Source organism: Anolis sagrei, chromosome 6, assembly GCF_037176765.1.
Source record: "Anolis sagrei isolate rAnoSag1 chromosome 6, rAnoSag1.mat, whole genome shotgun sequence".
In the NCBI taxonomy this organism is placed as follows: domain Eukaryota; kingdom Metazoa; phylum Chordata; class Lepidosauria; order Squamata; family Dactyloidae; genus Anolis; species Anolis sagrei.
In genome coordinates this window covers 4,751,289-4,772,953 of record NC_090026.1, presented here as the reverse complement: position 1 = coordinate 4,772,953, position 21,665 = coordinate 4,751,289, and the positions used below count along the sequence as shown (strand labels likewise).

The window sequence follows — 21,665 nt, the reverse complement described above, 5'->3', positions numbered from 1 at the left end:
TCAAGGGCAACCCCACATAGAGAGCGTTGCAGTAGTCTAGACGGGATGTAACCAGAGCGTGGACCACCATGGCCAAGTCAGACTTCCCAAGGTACGGGCACAGCTGGCGGACAAGTTTTAATTGTGCAAAAACTCCCCTGACCACCGCCGAAACCTGGGGATCCAGGCTCAGCGATGTGGAGATTATTGCATGTATAATCTCCTAAAACTGCACTTTTATTTAAATTTTATAAATAATAATAATAATAATAATAATAATAATAAATATTGGGGAGCAAAAGCACTTTGCACATGCTAAATGGAAATTTGCGAGTCAGACATTGGGTTGCATGCGCAATGTCCTAAAATTGCAGTTTATTTTAACTTTTATTTTATAAATAAATATAATAATAAAATATTGAAGAGCAAAAAGAAATTGGGTTGCATGCACAATGTCCTAAAACTGCACTTTTATTTTAATTTGAATAATAATAATAATAATAATAATAATAATAACAGTAATAATAAATATTGGGGAGCAAAAGCACTTTGCACCTGCTCAATGGACATTTATCAGTCCATGATTCATTCTATCTATCTATCTATCTATCTATCATCTATCTACTTTAGGGGGCTAAACTAGATGGCTCTTGGGTGCCCCTTCCAATTCCACAATTCTACTATTCTATCAATATGTCTGTCCATCCATCCATCCATCTATCTATCTATCTATCTATCTACCTACCTACCTACCTACCTACTTGAGGGCTTGGACTGGATGGGCTTTGGGTGCCCCTTCCAATGCCAGGAGTATATCTCTATCTATCTATCTATCTATCTATCTATCTATCTACCTACCTACTTGAGGGCTTGGACTGGATGGGCTTTGGGTGCCCCTTCCAATGCCAGGAGTATATCTCTATCTATCTATCTATCTATCTATCTATCTATCTATCTATCTACCTACCTACCTACCTACTTGAGGGCTTGGACTGGATGGGCTTTGGGTGCCCCTTCCAATGCCAGGAGTATATCTCTATCTATCTATCTATCTATCTATCTACCTACCTACCTACCTACCCACCCACCCACCCACCCACCCACCCATCCATCCATCCATCCATCCACCATTCCATTTCAGGGGCTGGACTGGATGACTTGGGGGTCTCTTCCAACTCCTTGAATCTATGATTCTGTCATCTATCTATCATTTATCTACCTGAGGGGGTTGAACTAGATGTTCCTTGGGTGCCCCTTCCAACTCCAAACTACTATTATTCAATATCTATTTAGGAGTTGGACTAGATGGTCCTTGGGTGCCCCTTCCAACACACCACAATCATATGATTCTATATCTATGTAGGTGTTAGACTGGATGGCCTTGGGTGCCCTTCCAACACAACAATTATATCATTCTATATCTATGTAGGTGTTGGACTGGATGGCCTTTGGGTGCCCCTTCCAACACCACAGTTCTATGATTCTATATCTATGTAGAGGTTGGACCGGATGGCCTTTGGGTGCCCCTTCCAACACCACAATTCTATGATTCTACAATTCTATCTAGGTTTTTCAGGCTACATAACCATGTTCTAGAAGCATTCTCTCTCTCTCACTCTGTGAAGCGCAGCAGGTGACGCATCTCTTCCCAAAGGCCCCTTTGCCCAGTTTTCTACTTGCTGCGCATTGGAGCTGTGTGGGGATCCCCTATGCCCTCCACCAGGAGCCCACATTGGGACCCACATGCTCCCTGAGGAGCCTGGCCCTCCTGCCTTCCTTTTGCCTTGCCCTGCCTGGCCTTGCTTGGGGCTTCTCTTTCCTTTGGGCGGATGCTATGACAACCCGGCCTCTCCCCACATACCAGTCAGGAGGAGGAGGAAGAGGGCGGGACGTGTGGGGCGCAGGAGCAGCCCTTGAGCAAGGCATGCATGCGTCACTTGGAGGAGCGCAGCTGCAGCACCCTTTGCTCCTCGGCTCAGGATGGTCCCTTGGAGGAGACGGGTAGGTGGACTTGTTGCAACCCATCCACAGAAGGATGCACCATTACGAAATGTAAACTCCATCCACAAGAATGGGCCAACTTGGGCCCTCCAGGTGTTTTGGACTCCAACTCCCACAATTCCTAACAGCCGGTGGGAGTTGGAGTCCAAAACACCTGGAGGGCCCAAGTTGGCCCATTCTTGTGGATAGAGATTTTTTGCTGGACTTTAATGCAAATTTTGGGAGCGCTTTTGCACAGAATGCCAGTCTCCGAAACAATGCCAGCCAGCTTGGGCATGCCACCGGAAGCCGGTTGGTCGGCTGAAGGCGGGAAAGGAAACAACAAACAAGGATTCTGCATTCTTTTTTGAAAGGGAGCATTTTTGAAGGCACCGAAGGGCAACAAAGGTCCAAAATGTATTGTCATGGCCGGAATCACTGGATTGTTGTAGGTTTTTCAGGCTATATAGCCATGTTCCAGAAGCATTCTCTCCTGACGTTTCACCCACATCTATGACAGGGATCCTCAGTCATTTTCTCTTGCTTCAGGATGATGAGGAGACTGACCATGCATTCTTTTGCGCAGATCATTGAGCAGAACTACAATGCCACCTGGATGGAGCGCCAGGGCGTGGAGCACCCGACGCCCATTGAGCCAAACACCCTCAAGATGCTGTGGTCCCTCTCGGTGGCCATCTTCTCCATCGGAGGCATGGTCTCCTCCTTCATGGTGGGCGTCGTCTCAGAATGGCTTGGCAGGTGAGCTCCCGCCCCTTGCTTGAGCATGCGCAGAGTGCCTTGGGACTTCCATTGCACCACAATCGGAGAGCGAGCATGTGCAGAATGACTTGAGTGTTCCCTTGCATCACATTGTGCCACACTGGAGAATCAGAGTGACTCTGAGCGTGCGCAGAATGCCTTGGCTGTTCTGTTTCACCGCGTTGGGGAATCAGAGACTGACTCCAAGTATGTGCAGAGTGGCTTGGGCATTCCATTGCACCTCATTGGGAATCAGAATTATTTTGAGCATGTGCAAAGTGCCTTCGGCATACCATTGCACCATATTGAGGAGTCAGAGAGTGACCTTGAGCATGCGTAGAGTGCCTTGGATATTCCATTGCATCATATTGGGGAATCTGAGAGTGACTCTGAGCATATTCAGTGTGCTTTGGGTGTTCCATTGCACCACATTGAGGAATCCAAGGGTTACTCTGAGCATGTGCAGAATGTCTTGGACGTTCCATTGCACCACATTGAGAAATCTGAGGGTAACTCTGAACATGTGCAGAGTGTCTTGGACATTCCATTGCACCACATTGCACCACATTGGAGTATCAGAGGGTGACTGAGCATGTGCAGAGTGCCTTGGACATTCCATTGTATCACATTGGGGAATCAGAGGGTGACTGAGCATGTGCAAAGTGCCTTGGGCATTCTGCTACACCACATTGGGGAATCAGAGGGTGACTCCAAGCATATGTAGAGTGCTTTGTGCATTCCATTGCACACAGTGCACCAAATTGAGGAATCCAAGGGTTACTCTGAGCATGTGCAGAGTACCTTAGGCATTCTATTGCACCACATCAGGGAATCTGAGGGTGACTCTGAGCATACACAGAGTACCTTGGACATTCCATTGCACTACATTGGGGAATCCTAGGGTTACTTTGAGCATGTGCAGACTGCCTTGGGCATTCCATTGCAACGCATTGGGGAATGAGCATGCGCAAGGTGCTTGAGGCATTCCGTCACACCATATTGCATTCACAATCCAGGGATGTCAATGTTCCTCCTTCCAAGAGAGTGCCTCTTCCTTTCTGATATAACTATGGGTGCATCCGCATTGTAGACTTAATGCGCTTTGGCACCACTTTGGAATAATGGGAGTTGTAGTATTTACAAAGCCATCACTGACAAAGAACGTGAATGCTTCCCTAAACTATACTGTAATTTGACCCCACTTGATACTGCTACAGCTCAATGCTATGAAATCTTGGAAGTTATAGTTTGGCAAAGAAGGTGAAAGACCGCGTAAAACTACAAGATGGGAGTTGTAGTCCAAGATCACAGATTATTGCCTTGTATTTTCTTTTCAGGAAGAGGGCCATGATTGTGAACAACGGCTTGGCCTTCCTCGGCGGGGGCTTCATGGGTCTGGCGCAGCTTGGCAAGTCCTATGAGATGATGATCATCGGGCGGTTCCTCATCGGAGCTTTTTCTGGTAAGGAAAGGGTCTCCAAAGTTGGGAATTGAGGGAGGAAAAGTGGGAATCCTCAGGAAAAATTGGGATGCCACAAGAAGCCATAAAACAAAAACCAGGGTACGTCGGGCAGCAGAGATCCAAGTCTTGAGCACGGAAGGTCGTCCTGAAGAATAGGATCACAGGGTTATGGTTTGGTGTGGTAGGAAGTGAGGAACCCAAGCCATGGGTTCAAATTTGGCCTCTTTAAATCCAGATCATCCCCAATAGCAGTTCCGTTTCCCCTTCATTTTGTGGGTTCCTAATTTTGGGGATAATGGAGCGCAAATTGCATCTATATTGTAGAATCAGTGCAGTTTGGTATTTAGAAAACCTTGTAAAACTACAACTCCAAGGATCCCATAGCCTTGAAGCATGGCAGTATAACGTATTGTCGAAGGCTTGCATGGCTGAATCACTGGGTTGTTGTAGGTTTTTTCGGGCTATATGGCCATGTTCTAGAGGCATTCTCTCCTGACGTTTTGCCTGCATCTATGGCAAGCATCCTCAGAGGTAGTGAGGTCTGTTGGAACTAGGAAAATGGGTTTATATATCTGTGGAATGACCAGGGTGGGACAAAGGACTCTTGTCTGCTGGAGCTAGGTGTGAATTTTTCAACTGGCCACCTTGATTAGCATTTGATTGCCTGACAGTGCCTGGAGCAATCTTTTGTTGAGAGGTGATTAGATGTCCTTGTTTGTTTCCTCTCTGTTTTTGTGCTGTACCAGTATTAAAAACTCTAAAATTCTTCTTCTTCCTCTTCTTCCTCTTCTTCCTCCTCTTCTTCTTCTTCTTCCTCTTCTTCTTCTTCCTCTTCTTCTCCTTCTCCTTCTTCCTCCTCCTCCTCTTCTTCGTCTTCTTCTTCCTCCTCCTCCTCCTCGTCTTCCTCTTCCTCTTCTTCTTCTTCTTCTTCCTCTCCTTCTCCTTCTCCTTCTTCTCCGTCTCCCTCCTCCTCCTCCTCCTCCTCCTCCTCCTCTTCTTCTTCTTCTTCTTCTTCTTCCTCCTCCTCCTCTTCTTCCTCTACTTCTTCCTCTCCTAGTCCTTCTCCTTCTTCTTCCTCTTCTTCTTCTTCCTCTTCCTCTTCCTCTCCTTCTCCTCCTCCTCCTTCTTCTTCTTCTTCCTCCTCCTCCTCCTCTTCTTCTCCTTCTTCTCCCTCTCCCTCCTCCTCCTCCTCCTCTTCTTCTTCTTCTTCCTCCTCTTCTTCCTCCTCTACTTCTTCCTCTCCTTCTCCTTCTTCTTCTTCCTCTTCTTCTTCTTCTTCCTCCTCTTCTTCTTCCTCTTCCTCTTCCTCTCCTTCTCCTTCTTCTTCTCCTTCTTCTCCCTCTTCCTCCTCCTTCTCCTCCTCCTCCTCTTCTTCTTCTTCTTCATCTTCTTCATCTTCTCCCCCTCCTCCTCCTCCTTCTCCTTTTTCTCCTCCTCCTCCTCCTACTCCTCCTTCTTCTTCTCCTCGTCTGCTCCCAGTTTGATGGGAGGCTTTGTCTCCTCCTCCTTCCTGGACTCTTCCCTGTGACTTTTATCTTTAGTGTTTTGACCAGGTGGCTAACCTGAGACGCCTGCAATAAAACCATAAATTAATGTGATCAAAGTGTTCTGTTTGCAAAGCTTTGGGGATTCAGTTCCTGGAGACACTTTGGAGGAAACGGGGGAAACCAAACCAGGGAGGTTTAATTGGATTTTTCAGAACAGCTCTGTTTTTACGACAGAACAGGATGATTAATAACTTGGTTACAAGATTCATAGCTGGACAAGAAAGCCATAGAACAAAAAGTGGGGTGCGTTGGGCAGCAGAGATCCAAGTCTTGAGCACGGAAGGTCATCCTGAAGAATAGGATCACAGGGTTATGGTTTGGTGTGGTAGGAAGTGAGGAACCTAAGCCATGGGTTCAAATTTGGCCTCTTTAAATCTAGATCATCCCCAATAGCAGTTCCATTTCCCCTTAATTTTGTGAGTTCCTAATTTTGGGGATAATGGAGCGCAAATTGCATCTATACTGTAGAATCATAGAATTGGAAGAGACCATATGGGCCATCCAGTCCAACCCCATCCTGCCAAGAAGCAGGAATATTGCATTCAAATCACCCCTGACAGATGGCCATCCAGCCTCTGCTTAAAAGTTTCCAAAGAAGAAGCCTCCACCACACTCAGCAGAGAGTTCCACTGCTGAACGGCTCTTACATCAGGAAGTTCTTCCTCATGTTCTTGTGCGGTTTGGTATTAAAATACCTTGTAAAACTACAACTCCAAAGATCCCATAGCCTTGAAGCATGACAGTATAGATTATTATTATTATTATTATTATTATTATTATTTCAGTGGACCTCTATGATGATTTTGGATTCATCCTATGAAATACCCTTCCTTGATGATGATGATGATGATGATGATATTATTATTATTATTATTATTATTATTATTATTATTATTATTTCAATGTACCCTATGAAATACTTTTCCTTTATGGTGACGATGATGATTATATTATTATTGTTGAAACAAAAGCACCGTATGTCACAGCAAACGAGATCTCTGTGCTGGATTTAGTATCACAAAATCACAAGTCAAACACTTCCCAAGCGTCTAAGACTGTGGGATGTATTTTCCAATGATGTGCGCAGATCCAAGTCAGGTGGCCCTTTGCAGTTGACAGATCATGACTTTGTTGATGTTTATTGTTTCCAAATGCCGGCTGAGATCTTTTGACATGGCACCCAGTGCGCCAATGACTACTGGGACCACCTGCACTGGTTTATGCCATCAGAGCCTTTGCCGTTTGATTTTGAGGTCCTGATAGTGGCTGAGTTTCTCCTATTGTTTTTCCTCAATGTGACTGTCACCCGGAATGGTGACATCAATAATCCAGACTTTTTTTCTTTTCCACTATCGTGATGTTTGGCGTGTTGTGTTCCAAAACTTTGTCAGTCTGGATTCAAAAGCCCCACAGTATTTTTGCATGTCCATTTTCCTCGACCTTTGCGGGTTTATGATCCCACCAATTCTTTACTGCTACGTAGGTGGTACTTGTGTCATAAGTTCCAGTGAATCATCTGGGCCAGAGAGTTGTGCCTCTGTTTGTAGTCCGTCTGTGCAATTTTCTTGCAGCAGATGAGGAGATGGTCCATGGTTTCATCAGCTTCCTTGCACAGTCTGCATTAGGGGTCATCTGCTGATTTTTCGATCCTGGCCTTAATTGCATTGGTTCTGATGGCTTGCTCCCGGGCCGCAAGAATCACGCCTTCTTCTGTCTCCTTCTTCAGGGTTCCATTCATGAGCCATCACCAGGTCTTCTCCTTATCAACTTTTCCTTCAATCTTCTCAAGGAACTGCCCATGTAAGGCTTTGTTGTGCCAGCTGTCAGCTCTGGTTTGGGGTGCAGTTTTCTTGTACTGACTCTTTGCCTGCTGTGCTTTGAGAAGTTTCCGATTATTGACTTCAATTAAAGCGGGTTCTTGGCTTTCCTTGACATCTTCTGCCAGGGCATCGTGTTTTTTCTTCTTGAACTGCTTGTTTGACTTGTAAGAGTCCTCTTCCACCAGACCTTCTAGGCAGATATAGCCGGTCAACATCACTGTGAGGATGTAATTATGAATGGTCATGAGTTTTCTTGATTTTCTGTCCAAATTGTCCAGTTCTGCCTGCGTCCAGTTTATGATGTCAGCAGTGTGTCTTATGACAGGCATTGCCCAGGTATTTATGGCCTTGATGGTGTTGCCTCCATTGAGCTCTCTTTTGAGAATTTTTCTGACCCTGTGAATGTATTCTTTGCTGACCACCGTTTTCACATGTTCATGTTTGATGTTGTCCTGCTGTAGTATGCCCAGATATTTAGAGGCCTCTATATATTATTATTATTATTATTATTATTATTATTCACCCTATGAAATAATCTCCCTTATGATTATAATGATGATATCATCATCATCATCATCATCATCATCATCATCATCATCAGGGTTTTGGCCATCATATTAATGCATTCCCACCCTTTCAATCCTACCTTTAGTTTTTAGTCTGTTTTCCTTTTTTAAAAAATATCCTGAAATAATCTTCTTCTTCCTCCTCCTCCTCCTCCTCCTCCTTCTTCTTCCTCTTCCGCAAACCAGACCAACAATTGGGTCACACCGTTTACAGAAAACCCACACACAGAGATAGAGATCTACATCAAAACTCCAACCATCACCCAAGTCAAAAAAGAAGCACCATTAAAGCCTTGGCAGACCGTGCAAAAAGAATCTGCGAACCCCACCTCCTCCAAGATGAACTGAACCACCTCAACTGGGCTCTCCAGGCCAATGGAGACTCCACCTCAGACATCAGAAGAGCTGCAAGACCAAGAACAAGCCACAAGAGTCAAGATGAAGATCCACCCAGAGGAAAAGTGTTCCTGCCATACATCAAGGGAACCACTGACCACATAGGGAAGCTGATGAGGAAACACAACATACAAACAATCTACAAACCCACCAAGAAAATCCAACAAATGCTCCGTTCAGCAAAGGACAAGAGGGATCCTCTCACCTCTGCAGGAGTCTACCGTATACCATGCAGCTGTGGACAAGAAGTCTACAGAGGGACCACCAAACGCAGCATTGCCCAAACACGCATCAAGGAACATGGAAGGCACTGCAGACTACTTCAACCAGAGAAGTCAGCCATAGCAGAGCACACGATGAACCAACCTAGACACAGCATATCATTTGAGAACACAGAAATGCTGGACCACTCCCACAACCACCATGTCAGACTACACAGAGAAGCCATTGTAATCCACAAGAAGCATGTGGACAATTTCAACAGAAAGGAGGAAACCATGAAAATGAACAAAATCTGGATACCAGTATTAAAAAACTCAAAAATTGTAACAGCACAAGAACAGAGAGGAAACAAACAAGGACATCTAATCACCTCTCAACAAAAGTTTGCTCTAGGCACTGTCAGGCCATTATATGCCAATCAAGGTGGTCAGGTGAAACATTCACCCCTAGCTCCAGCAGACAAGAGTCCTTTGTCCCACCCTGGTCATTTCACAGATATATAAACCCTTTTTCCTAGTTCCAACAGACCTCACTACCTCTGAGGATGCTTGCCATAGATGCAGGCGAAACGTCAGGAGAGAATGCCTCTAGAACATGGCCATATAGCCCGAAAAAACCTACAACAACCCAGTGATTCTGGCCATGAAAGCCTTCAACAATACAGCTTCTACCTTGCAAATTGCAAAAAAAGCAATTGTTTTTAATACTAATGATATTTAATTCTATTTTAATATTTGTTTGTTTTAGATTGTATTGAAATGCTTTTAACTTTGAATATGTTTTAATGGTTTTTAATTGTGAATTTTTAAATACTGTTTATTTTTTAATCCTGTTTTAATGTTTGCATATTTGTATAATTTACATTGGATGCTGATGCTTGTATGTTAAGTCACTTTGGGTCTCCTGCAGGAGAGATAAAGCAGGGTATAAATAATAGTAATCATCATCTGTAAACCGTCTCGAGTCGCCTTCGGGCAGAGGGGGGCGGTATATAAATATGGTAAATAAATAAATGATGATGGGAAGCAAAAGCACTTTGCACATGCTCAATGGAAGAAGAACTTGTGAGTCAGACATTGAGTTGCATGCACAATATCCTAAAACTGCACTTTTATTTTAATTTTATAAAACATTTTTTGGTCTTGTCAGGAGCAACTTGAGAAACTGCAAGTCACTTCTGATGTGAGAGAATTGGCCGTCTGTGTTGTATCTCAGGTTAAGATTCACCTTGCTGTCTCTGACAAACCAGCCAAACTTGAAGTAAGAAGTTTATTATGAGGTTTTCAACCAAATCAAAGTATAAGCAGTAAAAAGTTCAGTAGTACAAGGTAAAAAATCCAATAAAATTCCTTTGAGTCAAAGCAAAAGACCTGAAGCAAAGAAACAGAGTAAAGTCCAGAAAATAGCATGAGGTTACATGAAACAGGCTTTTCCCAAGCCCCAGAGCCGGAGCCAAAGCGAGCCATTTTTGCAATATTGGAACTGACACAGGAATCACTTCCAAGGCAGGTTACTTATACGTTAAACATCAAAACATCAAGCATCAACAAGCAGCTAACGAGCAATTTTCCCACCAACAGATGAGCTCAACACTTGGCTGCAAGTCGTGAACTCTTTCTTAACACCTGGGCAGCGTGACCTTGTTTCCCATCCACTGTCTTATCAGTTACATTCCGTTCTTGTGACAACAGCAGCGGCCTGTCTCTAGTTGTGTCTCTAGCTACATGAGAAAACTGAAAGCCCACATCTGTACTCACTGTACCCTCATTCCCATCATTCCCATCATGTTGTTGCTGAACCACAACAGTCTGCAAGTACGTTGCCCAGGGGACGCCCGGATGTTTTGTTTTTTGTAGATGTTTTATCATCCTTGTGTGAGGCTTCTCTCATGTCCCCACATGAGGAGCTGGAGCTGATACAGGGAGCTCATCCGCCTCTCCCCGGATTCAAACCTGTGACCTGTTGGTCTTCAGTCTTGCCGGCACAGGAGTTTAACCCACTACGCCACCGGGGGCTCAATTTTATAAATAATAATAACAATAATAATAATAAATATTGGAGAGCAAAAGCACTTTGCACATGTTCAATGGAAATTTGCAAGTCAGACATTGGGTTGCATGAGCAATATCTGAAAATTGCAGTTTATTTTAACTTTTATTTTATAAATAAATATAATAATAATAAAATATTGAAGAGCAAAAGAACTTTGCACATGCTCAAGGGAAGAAGAACTTGTGAGCCAGGCATTGGGTTGCAGGCACAATTTTCTAAAATTGCACTTTATTTTAATTTTATAAATAAACTAGCTGTACCCGGCCACGCGTTGCTGTGGCATAGTCTGTGGCAACCCCCTTCTACCCTCATGGTGGAAAAGCACAATCAAAGCACTTCTGACAGATGGCCAAGCAGCCTCTGGTTGATAAGAATAATAGAATAGTAGGGTAGGAAGAGACCTCCAAGGGCCATCCAGTCCAGCCCCCTTTGGAAAATGGGAAAAGCACAATCTAACCACTCCTAAGAGATGGCCAGCCTCAACCTGATGATGATGATGATGATGATGGAATCCTAAGATAGGAAGAAACCTCCAAGAGCCATCTAGTCCAGCCCTTTCTGGCATAAAGGGTTGGCACAATCAAACCACTCCTGAGAGATGGCCAGCCTCAACCTGATGATGATGATGATGATGATGGAATCCTAAGATAGGAAGAAACCTCCAAGAGCCATCTAGTCCAGCCCTTTCTGGCATAAAGGGTTGGCACAATCAAACCACTCCTGAGAGATGGCCATTCAGGCTCAGTATAATACTACTACTACTACTAATAATAATAATAATAATAAAAGAATCGTAGGATAGGAAGAGACTTGAAGGGGCCATCCAGTCCAGCCCCTTTTGGCAAATGGGAGAAGCACAATCTAACCACTGCTGACAGATAGCCAGGCTCAGGTTAATAATAATAATAAGAACAACCACAATAGCAGTCCACTTACATCTGGAGAGCACTGTGAATCAAAACAAAAATGAATCTGGGCCGAACTTGGGAAGAAAACTCAATATGGCAAAATTTGTACACAGTAGAGTTTGGGGAAGACGTTGACGTTTGGGAGTTGTTTGTGGGGGGGCGATGGGCCCTTCACTCTTTCACCCCACGTAGGACAAAAGGGGAAAGAAGAGAGGGAAGGAAGGAAGGCAGGAAGAAGAGACAGAAGATAAGGGAAAGAAGGAAACGAAGGAAGGAAGGAAGGGGAAGGGTGGGAAGGAGGGAGGGAGGAAAAACAGAAGGGAATAAGGGAAGGAAGGGCAGAAGATAAGGTGAAGAAGGAAAAAATGGAAAGGAAACGTAGGACAGAAGGGGGAAAAAGGGAAGGAAGGAAAGGGAAGGGAGGAAGGAAAGAACAGAAGATAAAGGAAGAAAAGAAAGAGAGGATAAGGGGAAGAAGGGAAGAAAGGAAGGAAGGAAAAAAAGAAAGAAAGAAAGTGTAGGGGACCCCCTGCTTGGGGTCCTTGCTGAGTCCGTCACAGAGGGCAGCAAAATGAAGAGAGTCTAGTCTCCAGAGGTAAAGCAGAAATCTCTTTATTTCAAGTGTGGCCACACAGGGAGAAACAGCCCAGACAGACCAGTGTCTTCAAAGAGAGCTGTCTCTGATATTTGGATATTTCAGTCTCCTTATATACATGTCTTTTCACTGTGTCATGGGCACACACCTCTCTTATCGGATCAACCATTCAAAAACATGTTTTTCTCATATTTTGCCACTCCAATGTCTTTCACTGCTAACCTTCTACAAACTACGTAAACACACACATTATTGTTACAGATAAGCATTTTGGGTGTTAACCCACCCTTGGGTACTCCCTGGGCGTAGTAACCCACCCTGGGTGTACTTGACAATACAGCATCTTGTGTCTTCTAGATACATTATCTCCTCTTAGCTTCTGGTCTTCTGCAGGCCAGAGGAGAGGCACAAACCCCTCTCTAGGTTTGCATTTTAGAATTTCAACATTTCTGAGTTCTGTTAGCCCCTTCACTCCTCCATTTTTTTTTTTTTTGCGAAAGCTGATCATACAGAAGCTGAAGCAAGATCAATATCTAGTTATAACATTTTTACGATACCCTGGCATTTGGGAACCACACTTGTGGTGAACTTATAACACATCCTCATGATGATGGGAAAACACATCACAATTATAAAAAATACAATAATCAACAGGACAATACCCAGGAACAATCCCTTTAGCCATCCGAAATCTGGTAACCCTGAGGTTAGCCAATTCCACCAACTTTCACCTGTTGGAGAGTAGATAGATTGTACCATAGCAACAATCTTCTCACAGGTGGGGTAATGTCCTAAATGTGTACTAACAGCAACTATAGTATTTAGAGTCACACAAGTTTCTTCTTGGCACAGGTATGGCATCAGGATGCTACAGCCTAAGTCATAGAATCATATCAGAATCACATCAAGGAGAGCTCTCGTGCACACACACATTCATTCATACTCATGCACACACAGGCCTCCTCCGGCGAAGATGATCAGTCTTTTCTGAGGAAGCGTGGACGCTCCATTGCTGCAGTTCAGGAAGCATGGAGATTGTCAGGGGTCCCCTGCATTTATAGGCCAAAATCCATTTTTCTTCATTTCAACAGCAGGTTGCTCTGTCCTCTTACTAAAGGACAATATGTCTTTGTTCTCTCCAAAGTTCAAGACATTCGCATTCCAGGCCTCATGACTTATGGGGTACCTCCTGCACTCCTTACATGCTCGGCCGCATACCTCATTGTCCATTGTTGTTCAGTTATGCCTTACTGCCTCCTCGCTTCGACTGCCAAGTTCATCCCATATCATGCCTTGCGAGAACTCCATGTTGGTTTTTCTTCAGGCCTGTTTCTTCTCTTTTCCATGCATTCAAACATTCATTCCTCACATATTCCTCCCCTTGATACATAAATGCTAATTTATCGTATCACATACATGATCCATACATGATAAGCAATTCAGTGTTGGTTATACTTATAATCAAACTTGATTAAGTGTAGAGTATATATCTTTAGGTTAATATTGAACTTGTATGATTAATCAAACATCATAGTTCATAATTGTGTTTCTAAACACGTTAACTTGTTTTCAAATATAGATAATCGATTTGTCAATCCTGTCATTTGTCTAAGAGGCCATAAGATCCAAATGATTGGCAGCAATATAAGTATCCCTATCCATACTATTAAATGTATCCTATGAAGATATCATACCAGTGGTGTTCTGTGTTTCCACCAATATAAATCATTAGGTGATATAGCACATAGGCATTACATTCCATTGTCATATACCATGGTTTTGGGCTTTAGCTTTTGTAACCTGCAGATTGCATCTGCCATTTCCAATGCACATGGTTCAACTTGTTTTACTGTTAAAGGACATACATATCCCATTTATTGCATCTATCAATATCAATTATTTCATTCAAATTTGTATATTTGGACCTTGTGCATATGGTTTTCTTGGATAACAAATATGGAACCCAGAACCATTTTCCCACATGCATAGGCATAGGAACTATATCACAAACCAATTTTTTTTTCCAATATTGACCATTTTTCCCAAGGTTTCCAGTTTCAATCTTAGTATATCATCTTCCCAAGAATATTTGACAAGCTTACTCCATCCTTTATAATCTGTTCTTAACCAATAATGTAATTTTGTTAATTCTAGGAAGGCTTCTGAGTGTCCTCCCATTATTAACATCAACATTTTTCTCTCCAATCTCTCAAATTTATTTCCATAGTCAAACAACTCATAGACTTACTTATTTGTTGTAAGGTTTCATTTTTAGCTTTCATTAAAGCAACCAAGGAATGATTCAGCTGGTCAAATATACTTAATTGCAATCCGGCAGTAATCCCATATACCAAAGCTGTACTTCTCTATTTGAAGCTCAATATTCTTCATCCGTTGTATTCTGTGTCTTTCCTTCTATCACTTGGTTGATCTGATTCAAAACATCATGTCATCCTTATTTTTTTCTATACCCTTTATACAATAAATCTTACACTTTATACCATATATTGCTTTCATTTGTGTTAGAGCAATTGTTCTTTACCAATCATGTAAACCAATCTTAGCAAATCCTGCACTTTTGATATCTCATTTGCTTTGTTTTTCAAAGAGGTCTGATGCTGAATAGCTCTGGCCTCTGAAAAAACAACTGCCAATAGGTTCTGGTACCAGATAATAATATGAGTCACCATTATTATTATTATTATTATTATTATTATTATTATTATTGCACTCCTTAAAAACTATAAAACACAAACAATACATATATTTACTGTTCCAATTAATAGTCCAATTGCATTTTTTTTCATAAGCTTTGCATCCTTTTAATTGGTGGCCAGTTGCATTCCTGTTTAGAAACCAAATAAAACTGTTAATTAACTTGCACAGCTTTCCAAGTTCGGATGAACCCACTTCTATTTATCATTAGCCTGTAATCAATAAGGATGAGGATCTTCTGCTCAAAACTGCAAACACTTTATGAAAAGTATCATCAATAAGAGTGAGGCTAAATAAAATCTAAAATTACATATGTCATGAATGACTTTTCAATGATTTTAAAGCAGAGGTTCTTTTTTAGTGCAATTTCCAGTGTGAGAAGGTATATAAGATTACAGAAAACATTTAGGCAAAGAATGACATTGGACATACAGACATACAGATTCTATGTAACTACATTGGATTCACAATTACATTGGTTAACAAACAAACCAGAGGTTCCCAAAAGACATCACGGCTCTGTTTCACCATTGCCTCACCACTAGTTACTTTCAGTGGGACAATGAATTCTACGAACAGAAAGATGGAGTAGCTATAGGGAGCCCTCTCAGCCCGGTCATAGCTAACTTCTACATGGAACACTTTGAAAAACAAGCCCTGGAGACAGCAACCAAAAAGCCCACAATATGGTTCAGATATGTGGATGACACCTTCACCATTTGGAGCCATAGAGAAGAAGAACTCAAACGGGTTCCTGGACCATCTTAACAGCATCCACCCAAACATCCAGTTCACCATGGAAAAAGAAAATGAAGGAAGACTGCCTTTTCTAGATGTCCTAGTCATCCGCAAACCAGATCAACAATTGGGTCACACCGTCTACAGAAAACCCACACACACAGATAGATATCCACATAAAAACTCCAAGCATCACCCAAGTCAAAAAAGAAGCACCATGAAAGCCTTGGCAGACCGTGCAAAAAGAATCTGCGAAGCCCACCTCCTCCAAGATGAACTGAACCACCTCAACTGGGCTCTACAGGCCAATGGATACTCCACCTCAGACATCAGAAGAGCAGCAAGACCAAGAACAAGCCACGAGAGTAAAGGTGAAGATCCACCCAGAGGAAAAGTGTTCCTGCCATACATCAAGGGAACCACTGACCGCATAGGGAAGCTGATGAGGAAACACAACATACAAACAATCTACAAACCCACCAAGAAAATCCAACAAATGCTACGTTCAGCAAAGGAAAAGAGGGATCCTCTCACCTCTGCAGGAGTCTACCGTATACCATGCAGCTGTGGACAAGTCTACATAGGGACCACCAAACGCAGCATTGCCCAGACACGAATCAAGGAACATGAAAGGCACCGCAGACTACTTCAACCAGAGAAGTCAGCCATAGCAGAGCACCTGATGAACCAGCCTGGACACAGCATATTATTTGAGAACACAGAAATGCTGGACCACACCAACAACCACCATGTCAGACTACACAGACTACAAGCATGTGGACAATTTCAACAGAAAGGAAGAGACCATGAAAATGAACAAAATCTGGCTACCAGTATTAAAAAAAACTCTAAAATTATAACAGCTAAACAACAGAGAGGGAAAAAAACCAGGCACAGATTAACACCTCCCAGCAACAGATTTTCCCAGGCTCAGGCAGGCCTTCTAATGCTAATGAAGGTGATCAGCTAAACATTCACACCTAACTGCAGCAGGGAAGAGCTCCTTGCTCCACTCCAGCCATTCCACAGATATATAAACCCATTGTCCTAATTCCAACAGACCTCACACCTCTGAGGATGCTTGCCATAGATGCAGGCGAAACGTCAGGAGAAATGCCTCTAGAACATGGCTCTATAGCCCGAAAAAACCCCACAAGAACCTAGTGATTCCAGCCATGAAAGCCTTCGACAATACATTAAACATAGGGGAATTACATTTTCACTCAACATTCACACACATGTACATGCATTCATCCACATGCATCCAAATATTACCATATCCTTTTCTCCCTCCTTGGAGAAGCACCTGTAAGGCCAGACCCTGCTTTCCTGCAGCCTGCCAATGCACAGTTCCATAACTTCCATAATGCCATAACTTCAAAACACTGAAATGCCAAAACTTCTTTCCCTAAGCACAATGCCAAGGACCAGACCTCTGTTTTCCATACAGCAGAACCTGACTCCCTGCACAAAATCTAAGACTCCAAAAGCGCACTTCTTCCTCTTCCCTTGAGAAAGAAGACCCAAAGTGTCCAGAATGATGCTTTCCCATAGCATATCTGACACTCTCTGAATACACAACCTCTGTCCTTCCCATGGAGCAGAGCATGGCGGGTGGAAGTACTGGAGTCTGTGTCTATTTTTTCTCTGAAAGTGCCTAATGCAACCTGTCTCACTAAAAGCAGAACCTATCTAATGTTTTTAAAAGTACTTATGACACATATGGTGGGGGCTGGGATTCCAGCTCTAATTGTCCTTCTGCAGAATCAAGGTATATGACCTTCTTACTTTCACCATTAAATGGTGCTGTTGGATTGGCAAGTAAGGGCATGCAAGAGGGAGTTTCTTTGCAACATTTTAAAAGCCAAGGAGATCAGGTTTGCAACACAACACTCCATGCATTTATATAGCAAAGCTAATCTAGATGGTTGGCAGCTATGTAACGAAGGTATTGCCTTACTATTTTCAAATCATAAGTTCCGGTTTCTGGCCATCTGGGATTTAAATTAAATTTCGGCCATTCCACCTGACACAGAAATTGCAATTTCTGGGCATTGTTACATCCTGGCATCTGTTGCCTAAACTTAGAGAAATTCTTAACCATACATTCCAATGGGCTTGAGCATTTCTTACTCCCTTTTTGCCCCATTTTCCTAAGGGTGGTGCCTATTCAGTTGTATCACAGTCCCGAACAGACAATACTTTCCAACCTTCCACCCTTCTGGCGCCTGTTTACTAGTCTAGACTTTCCCTTTCCCCAAGAAAACCTCTACTCGCCTGGTAACGATGACTTGCGTTCCCTGACGTTCCTGGGGACGAGATTTCCAACTTTCCTCTCAAGTGGAGCGTTCCTGCTGACGAGGGCACCCAACAAAGATGAACAAAAGGATCGGTCTGTTGTTTTGGGATCCCTTCTCGATCTCTGTTGATACATCCCAATTGGGCAGCCTTCGCCTTCAGGAATGGGTTGCCAACAACCTCTAGAATCTCATCAAACCTGCACCTCTGCTAGATCTCGGCGGAACCTCCAGAAATGTAGGGGACCCCCTGCTTGGGGTCCTTGCTGAGTCCGTCACAGAGGGCAGCAAAATGAAGAGAGTCTAGTCTCCAGAGGTAAAGCAGAAATCTCTTTATTTCAAGTGTGGCCACACAGGGAGAAACAGCCCAGACAGACCAGTGTCTTCAAAGAGAGCTGTCTCTGATATTTGGATATTTCAGTCTCCTTATATACATGTCTTTTCACTGTGTCATGGGCACACACCTCTCTTATCGGATCAACCATTCAAAAACATGTTTTTCTCATATTTTGCCACTCCAATGTCTTTCACTGCTAACCTTCTACAAACTACGTAAACACACACATTATTGTTACAGATAAGCATTTTGGGTGTTAACCCACCCTTGGGTACTCCCTGGGCGTAGTAACCCACCCTGGGTGTACTTGACAATACAGCATCTTGTGTCTTCTAGATACATTATCTCCTCTTAGCTTCTGGTCTTCTGCAGGCCAGAGGAGAGGCACAAACCCCTCTCTAGGTTTGCATTTTAGAATTTCAACATTTCTGAGTTCTGTTAGCCCCTTCAAAAGAAAGAAAGAAAGGGAAGGGTGGGAAAGAGTTAGGAAAAACAGAAGGGGAAGAAGGAAAAGAAAGGGAGGGAGGAAAAACAGAAGATAAGGGAAGGAAGGAAGGAAGGAAGGAAGGAAGGAAGGATCACAGCCCTCTGGCTGCCCCATGGGCTACAGGGAAGCGGGGGGGGGGGGTGAAAGAGGCATGACTGCCCAGGAAGGCACCGGGGCTCGGGGAGGGAGGCGTGGGGCAGTGGAAGGCCGGCGGAGCTTGGTGCTGGGCCTCTGGGAGACCTCTTGGGGAGAAGGAGGGTGGGAGGGACGGACAGAGGTGGCCCTAGGTAATTTTCAATGGTAAGCAAACAGTATTTTGGCACCCCCCCCCCCAACCAATTTGATATATATTTTCTGTTCATCATGGGAGTTCTGTGTCGTGTGCCCTATTTGGTTCAATTCCATCATTGGTGGAGTTCAGAATGCTCTTTGATTGTAGGTGAACTATACATCCCAGTAACTACAACTTGCATATTTCAAGGTCTATTTTCCCCCAAGAGCGCCTCAAGAGCAAACAGTATTTTGGCAAACCCCCCCCCCCCCCCCACCAATTTGATATATATTTTCTGTTCTTCGTGGGAGTTCTGTGTGCCCTATTTGGTTCAATTCCATCATTGGTGGAGTTCAGAATGCTCTTTGATTGTAGGTGAACTATACATCCCAGTAACTACAACTCGCATATGTCAAAGTCTATTTTCCCCCAAGAGCGCCTCAAGAGCAAACAGTATTTTGGCAACCCCCCCCCCCCCCAACCAATTTGATATATATTTTCTGTTTGTTGTGGGAGTTCTGTGTGCCCTATTTGGTTCAATTCCATCATTGGTGGAGTTCAGAATGCTCTTTGATTGTAGGTGAACTATACATCCCAGTAACTACAACTCGCATATGTCAAAGTCTATTTTCCCCCAAGAGTGCCTCAAGAGCAAACAGTATTTTGGCAAACCCCCCCCCCCCCAACCAATTTGATATATATTTTCTGTTTGTTGTGGGAGTTCTGTGTGCCCTATTTGGTTCAATTCCATCATTGGTGGAGTTCAGAATGCTCTTTGATTGTAGGTGAACTATACATCCCAGTAACTACAACTCGCATATGTCAAAGTCTATTTTCCCCCAAGAGTGCCTCAAGAGCAAACAGTATTTTGGCAAACCCCCCCCCCCCAACCAATTTGATATATATTTTCTGTTCTTCGTGGGAGTTCTGTGTGCCCTATTTGGTTCAATTCCATCATTGGTGGAGTTCAGAATGCTCTTTGATTGTAGGTGAACTATACATCCCAGTAACTACAACTCGCATATGTCAAGGTCTATTTTCCCCCAAGAGCGCCTCAAGAGCGCCCCTGGGCAAAATCAACTATACTGCAAATGCTTACTTTGCGTAATAGGTTGCTGAGGCTTCTCCCGGACTGCTAAAGCTGTTGTGAGCCGAGGGGGCGCTCCTCAAGTGGTGGTCGAGGGGCATTTACAGAGGCGCCTCTGCGCCCCTGGCAAAAAAAGTGTACTGCGACCGCTTACTTCGCGTAATCGATGAGCCGCCCCTGGGGACGGAGGACGCGAGGCCCCGAAACAGCCAGGGAGGAGGGCGAGGAGTCCTCTCTGCCTGCAACTGCTCCTGGGAAAGGCGGGCCAAGCCTCTCCCAGGCGCAGTTGCTATGGAGTGGAGAAGCCGCCTCCTGATTCTGCTGCCTCGCTTGAGGCTCCGTCGGTCAGGCTAGTGTTTCTGCTTTTGAATTTCGGTGGAGCTGTGGCTGGCAGCCGTTGCCGCCACAAGTTCCGCCGTGAGAAGATGGAGGAGCTCTCTTACACGCATGTGCACCCCCCCCCCCACAGCTGCACGCATGCGTTGTGATGGGTTCTCCTTTTATTAAGGATTTCTAAGTTCTTTTTGATTTTTTGTTATTTTTTATTTTTGTTGGTCACACCTTGTATGGTAAGGAGTTTTGTTGCCGAATTTGGTGGGTATTGGCCCAGCGGTTCTTTTGTTTTTAAGCCACTCACGACAACATGAGCATTTCTATTTATTTATTTATTTATTTATTTATTTACTGTCCTTGTATACCGCCGTTTCTCAGCCTAATTGGCGACTCAACGCGGTTTACAACAAAATATACAGTGCACAGTATACAATTAAAACCATAAAAAACATAATACACAATATTACACGAAATCACAATCCAATACATCTCCTAACTAAAATCGTGGTCCAATTGCATCATCCATATTACCAATCCGTAATCAACACATTCATTGCACCGAATTAGCCAAATGCCTGCTTGAACATCCAAGTTTTTAGTCTTCTTCGGTATAGATAAATAGATATAATTGTAATAGATATAATTGTAAATTATAATAATTATAATTATAATTAATTAATTAATTAATTATAATTAATTGTAAATTAATTAAGGAAGACTCCAGCAATACATGGAGCGAGAGTTGCCAGATGTTCAAGCTGGGTTCAGAAAAGGCAGAGGAACGAGAGACCAGATTGCCAATATCCGCTGGAGAATGGAGAAAGGCAGGGAGTTTCAGAAAAACATCTACTTCTGCTTCATTGACTCTTCTAAAGCCTTTGACTGTGTGGATCATAATAAATGGTGGCAAGTTCTTGGTGGGATGGGCATACCAAGCCACCTTGTCTCTCTCCTGAGGAATCTGTACAAGGACCAAGTAGCAACAGTAAGAACTGTCCACAGAACAACAGACTGGTTCAAGATTGGGAAAGGCGTAGTACGGCAAGGCTGCATACTCTCACCCAACCTTTTTAACTTGTATGCAGAACACATCATGCGATGTGCGGGGCTTGAT

At 43.5% G+C, this 21,665-nt stretch overlaps 1 protein-coding gene across 1 annotated transcript; it reads left to right on the top strand.

The window, feature by feature from the left end:
• The first annotated feature begins 1,868 nt into the window (after positions 1-1,868).
• LOC137097307 (uncharacterized) lies at positions 1,869-10,459 on the top strand. Its single transcript, XM_067469557.1, has 5 exons — positions 1,869-1,980; positions 2,546-2,718; positions 4,056-4,180; positions 8,300-8,677; positions 10,398-10,459. The coding sequence occupies exons 1-5, from the start codon at positions 1,960-1,962 to the stop codon at positions 10,457-10,459; spliced, it is 759 nt and encodes a 252-aa protein (XP_067325658.1). The 5' UTR covers positions 1,869-1,959.
• The last annotated feature ends 11,206 nt before the right edge of the window (positions 10,460-21,665 follow it).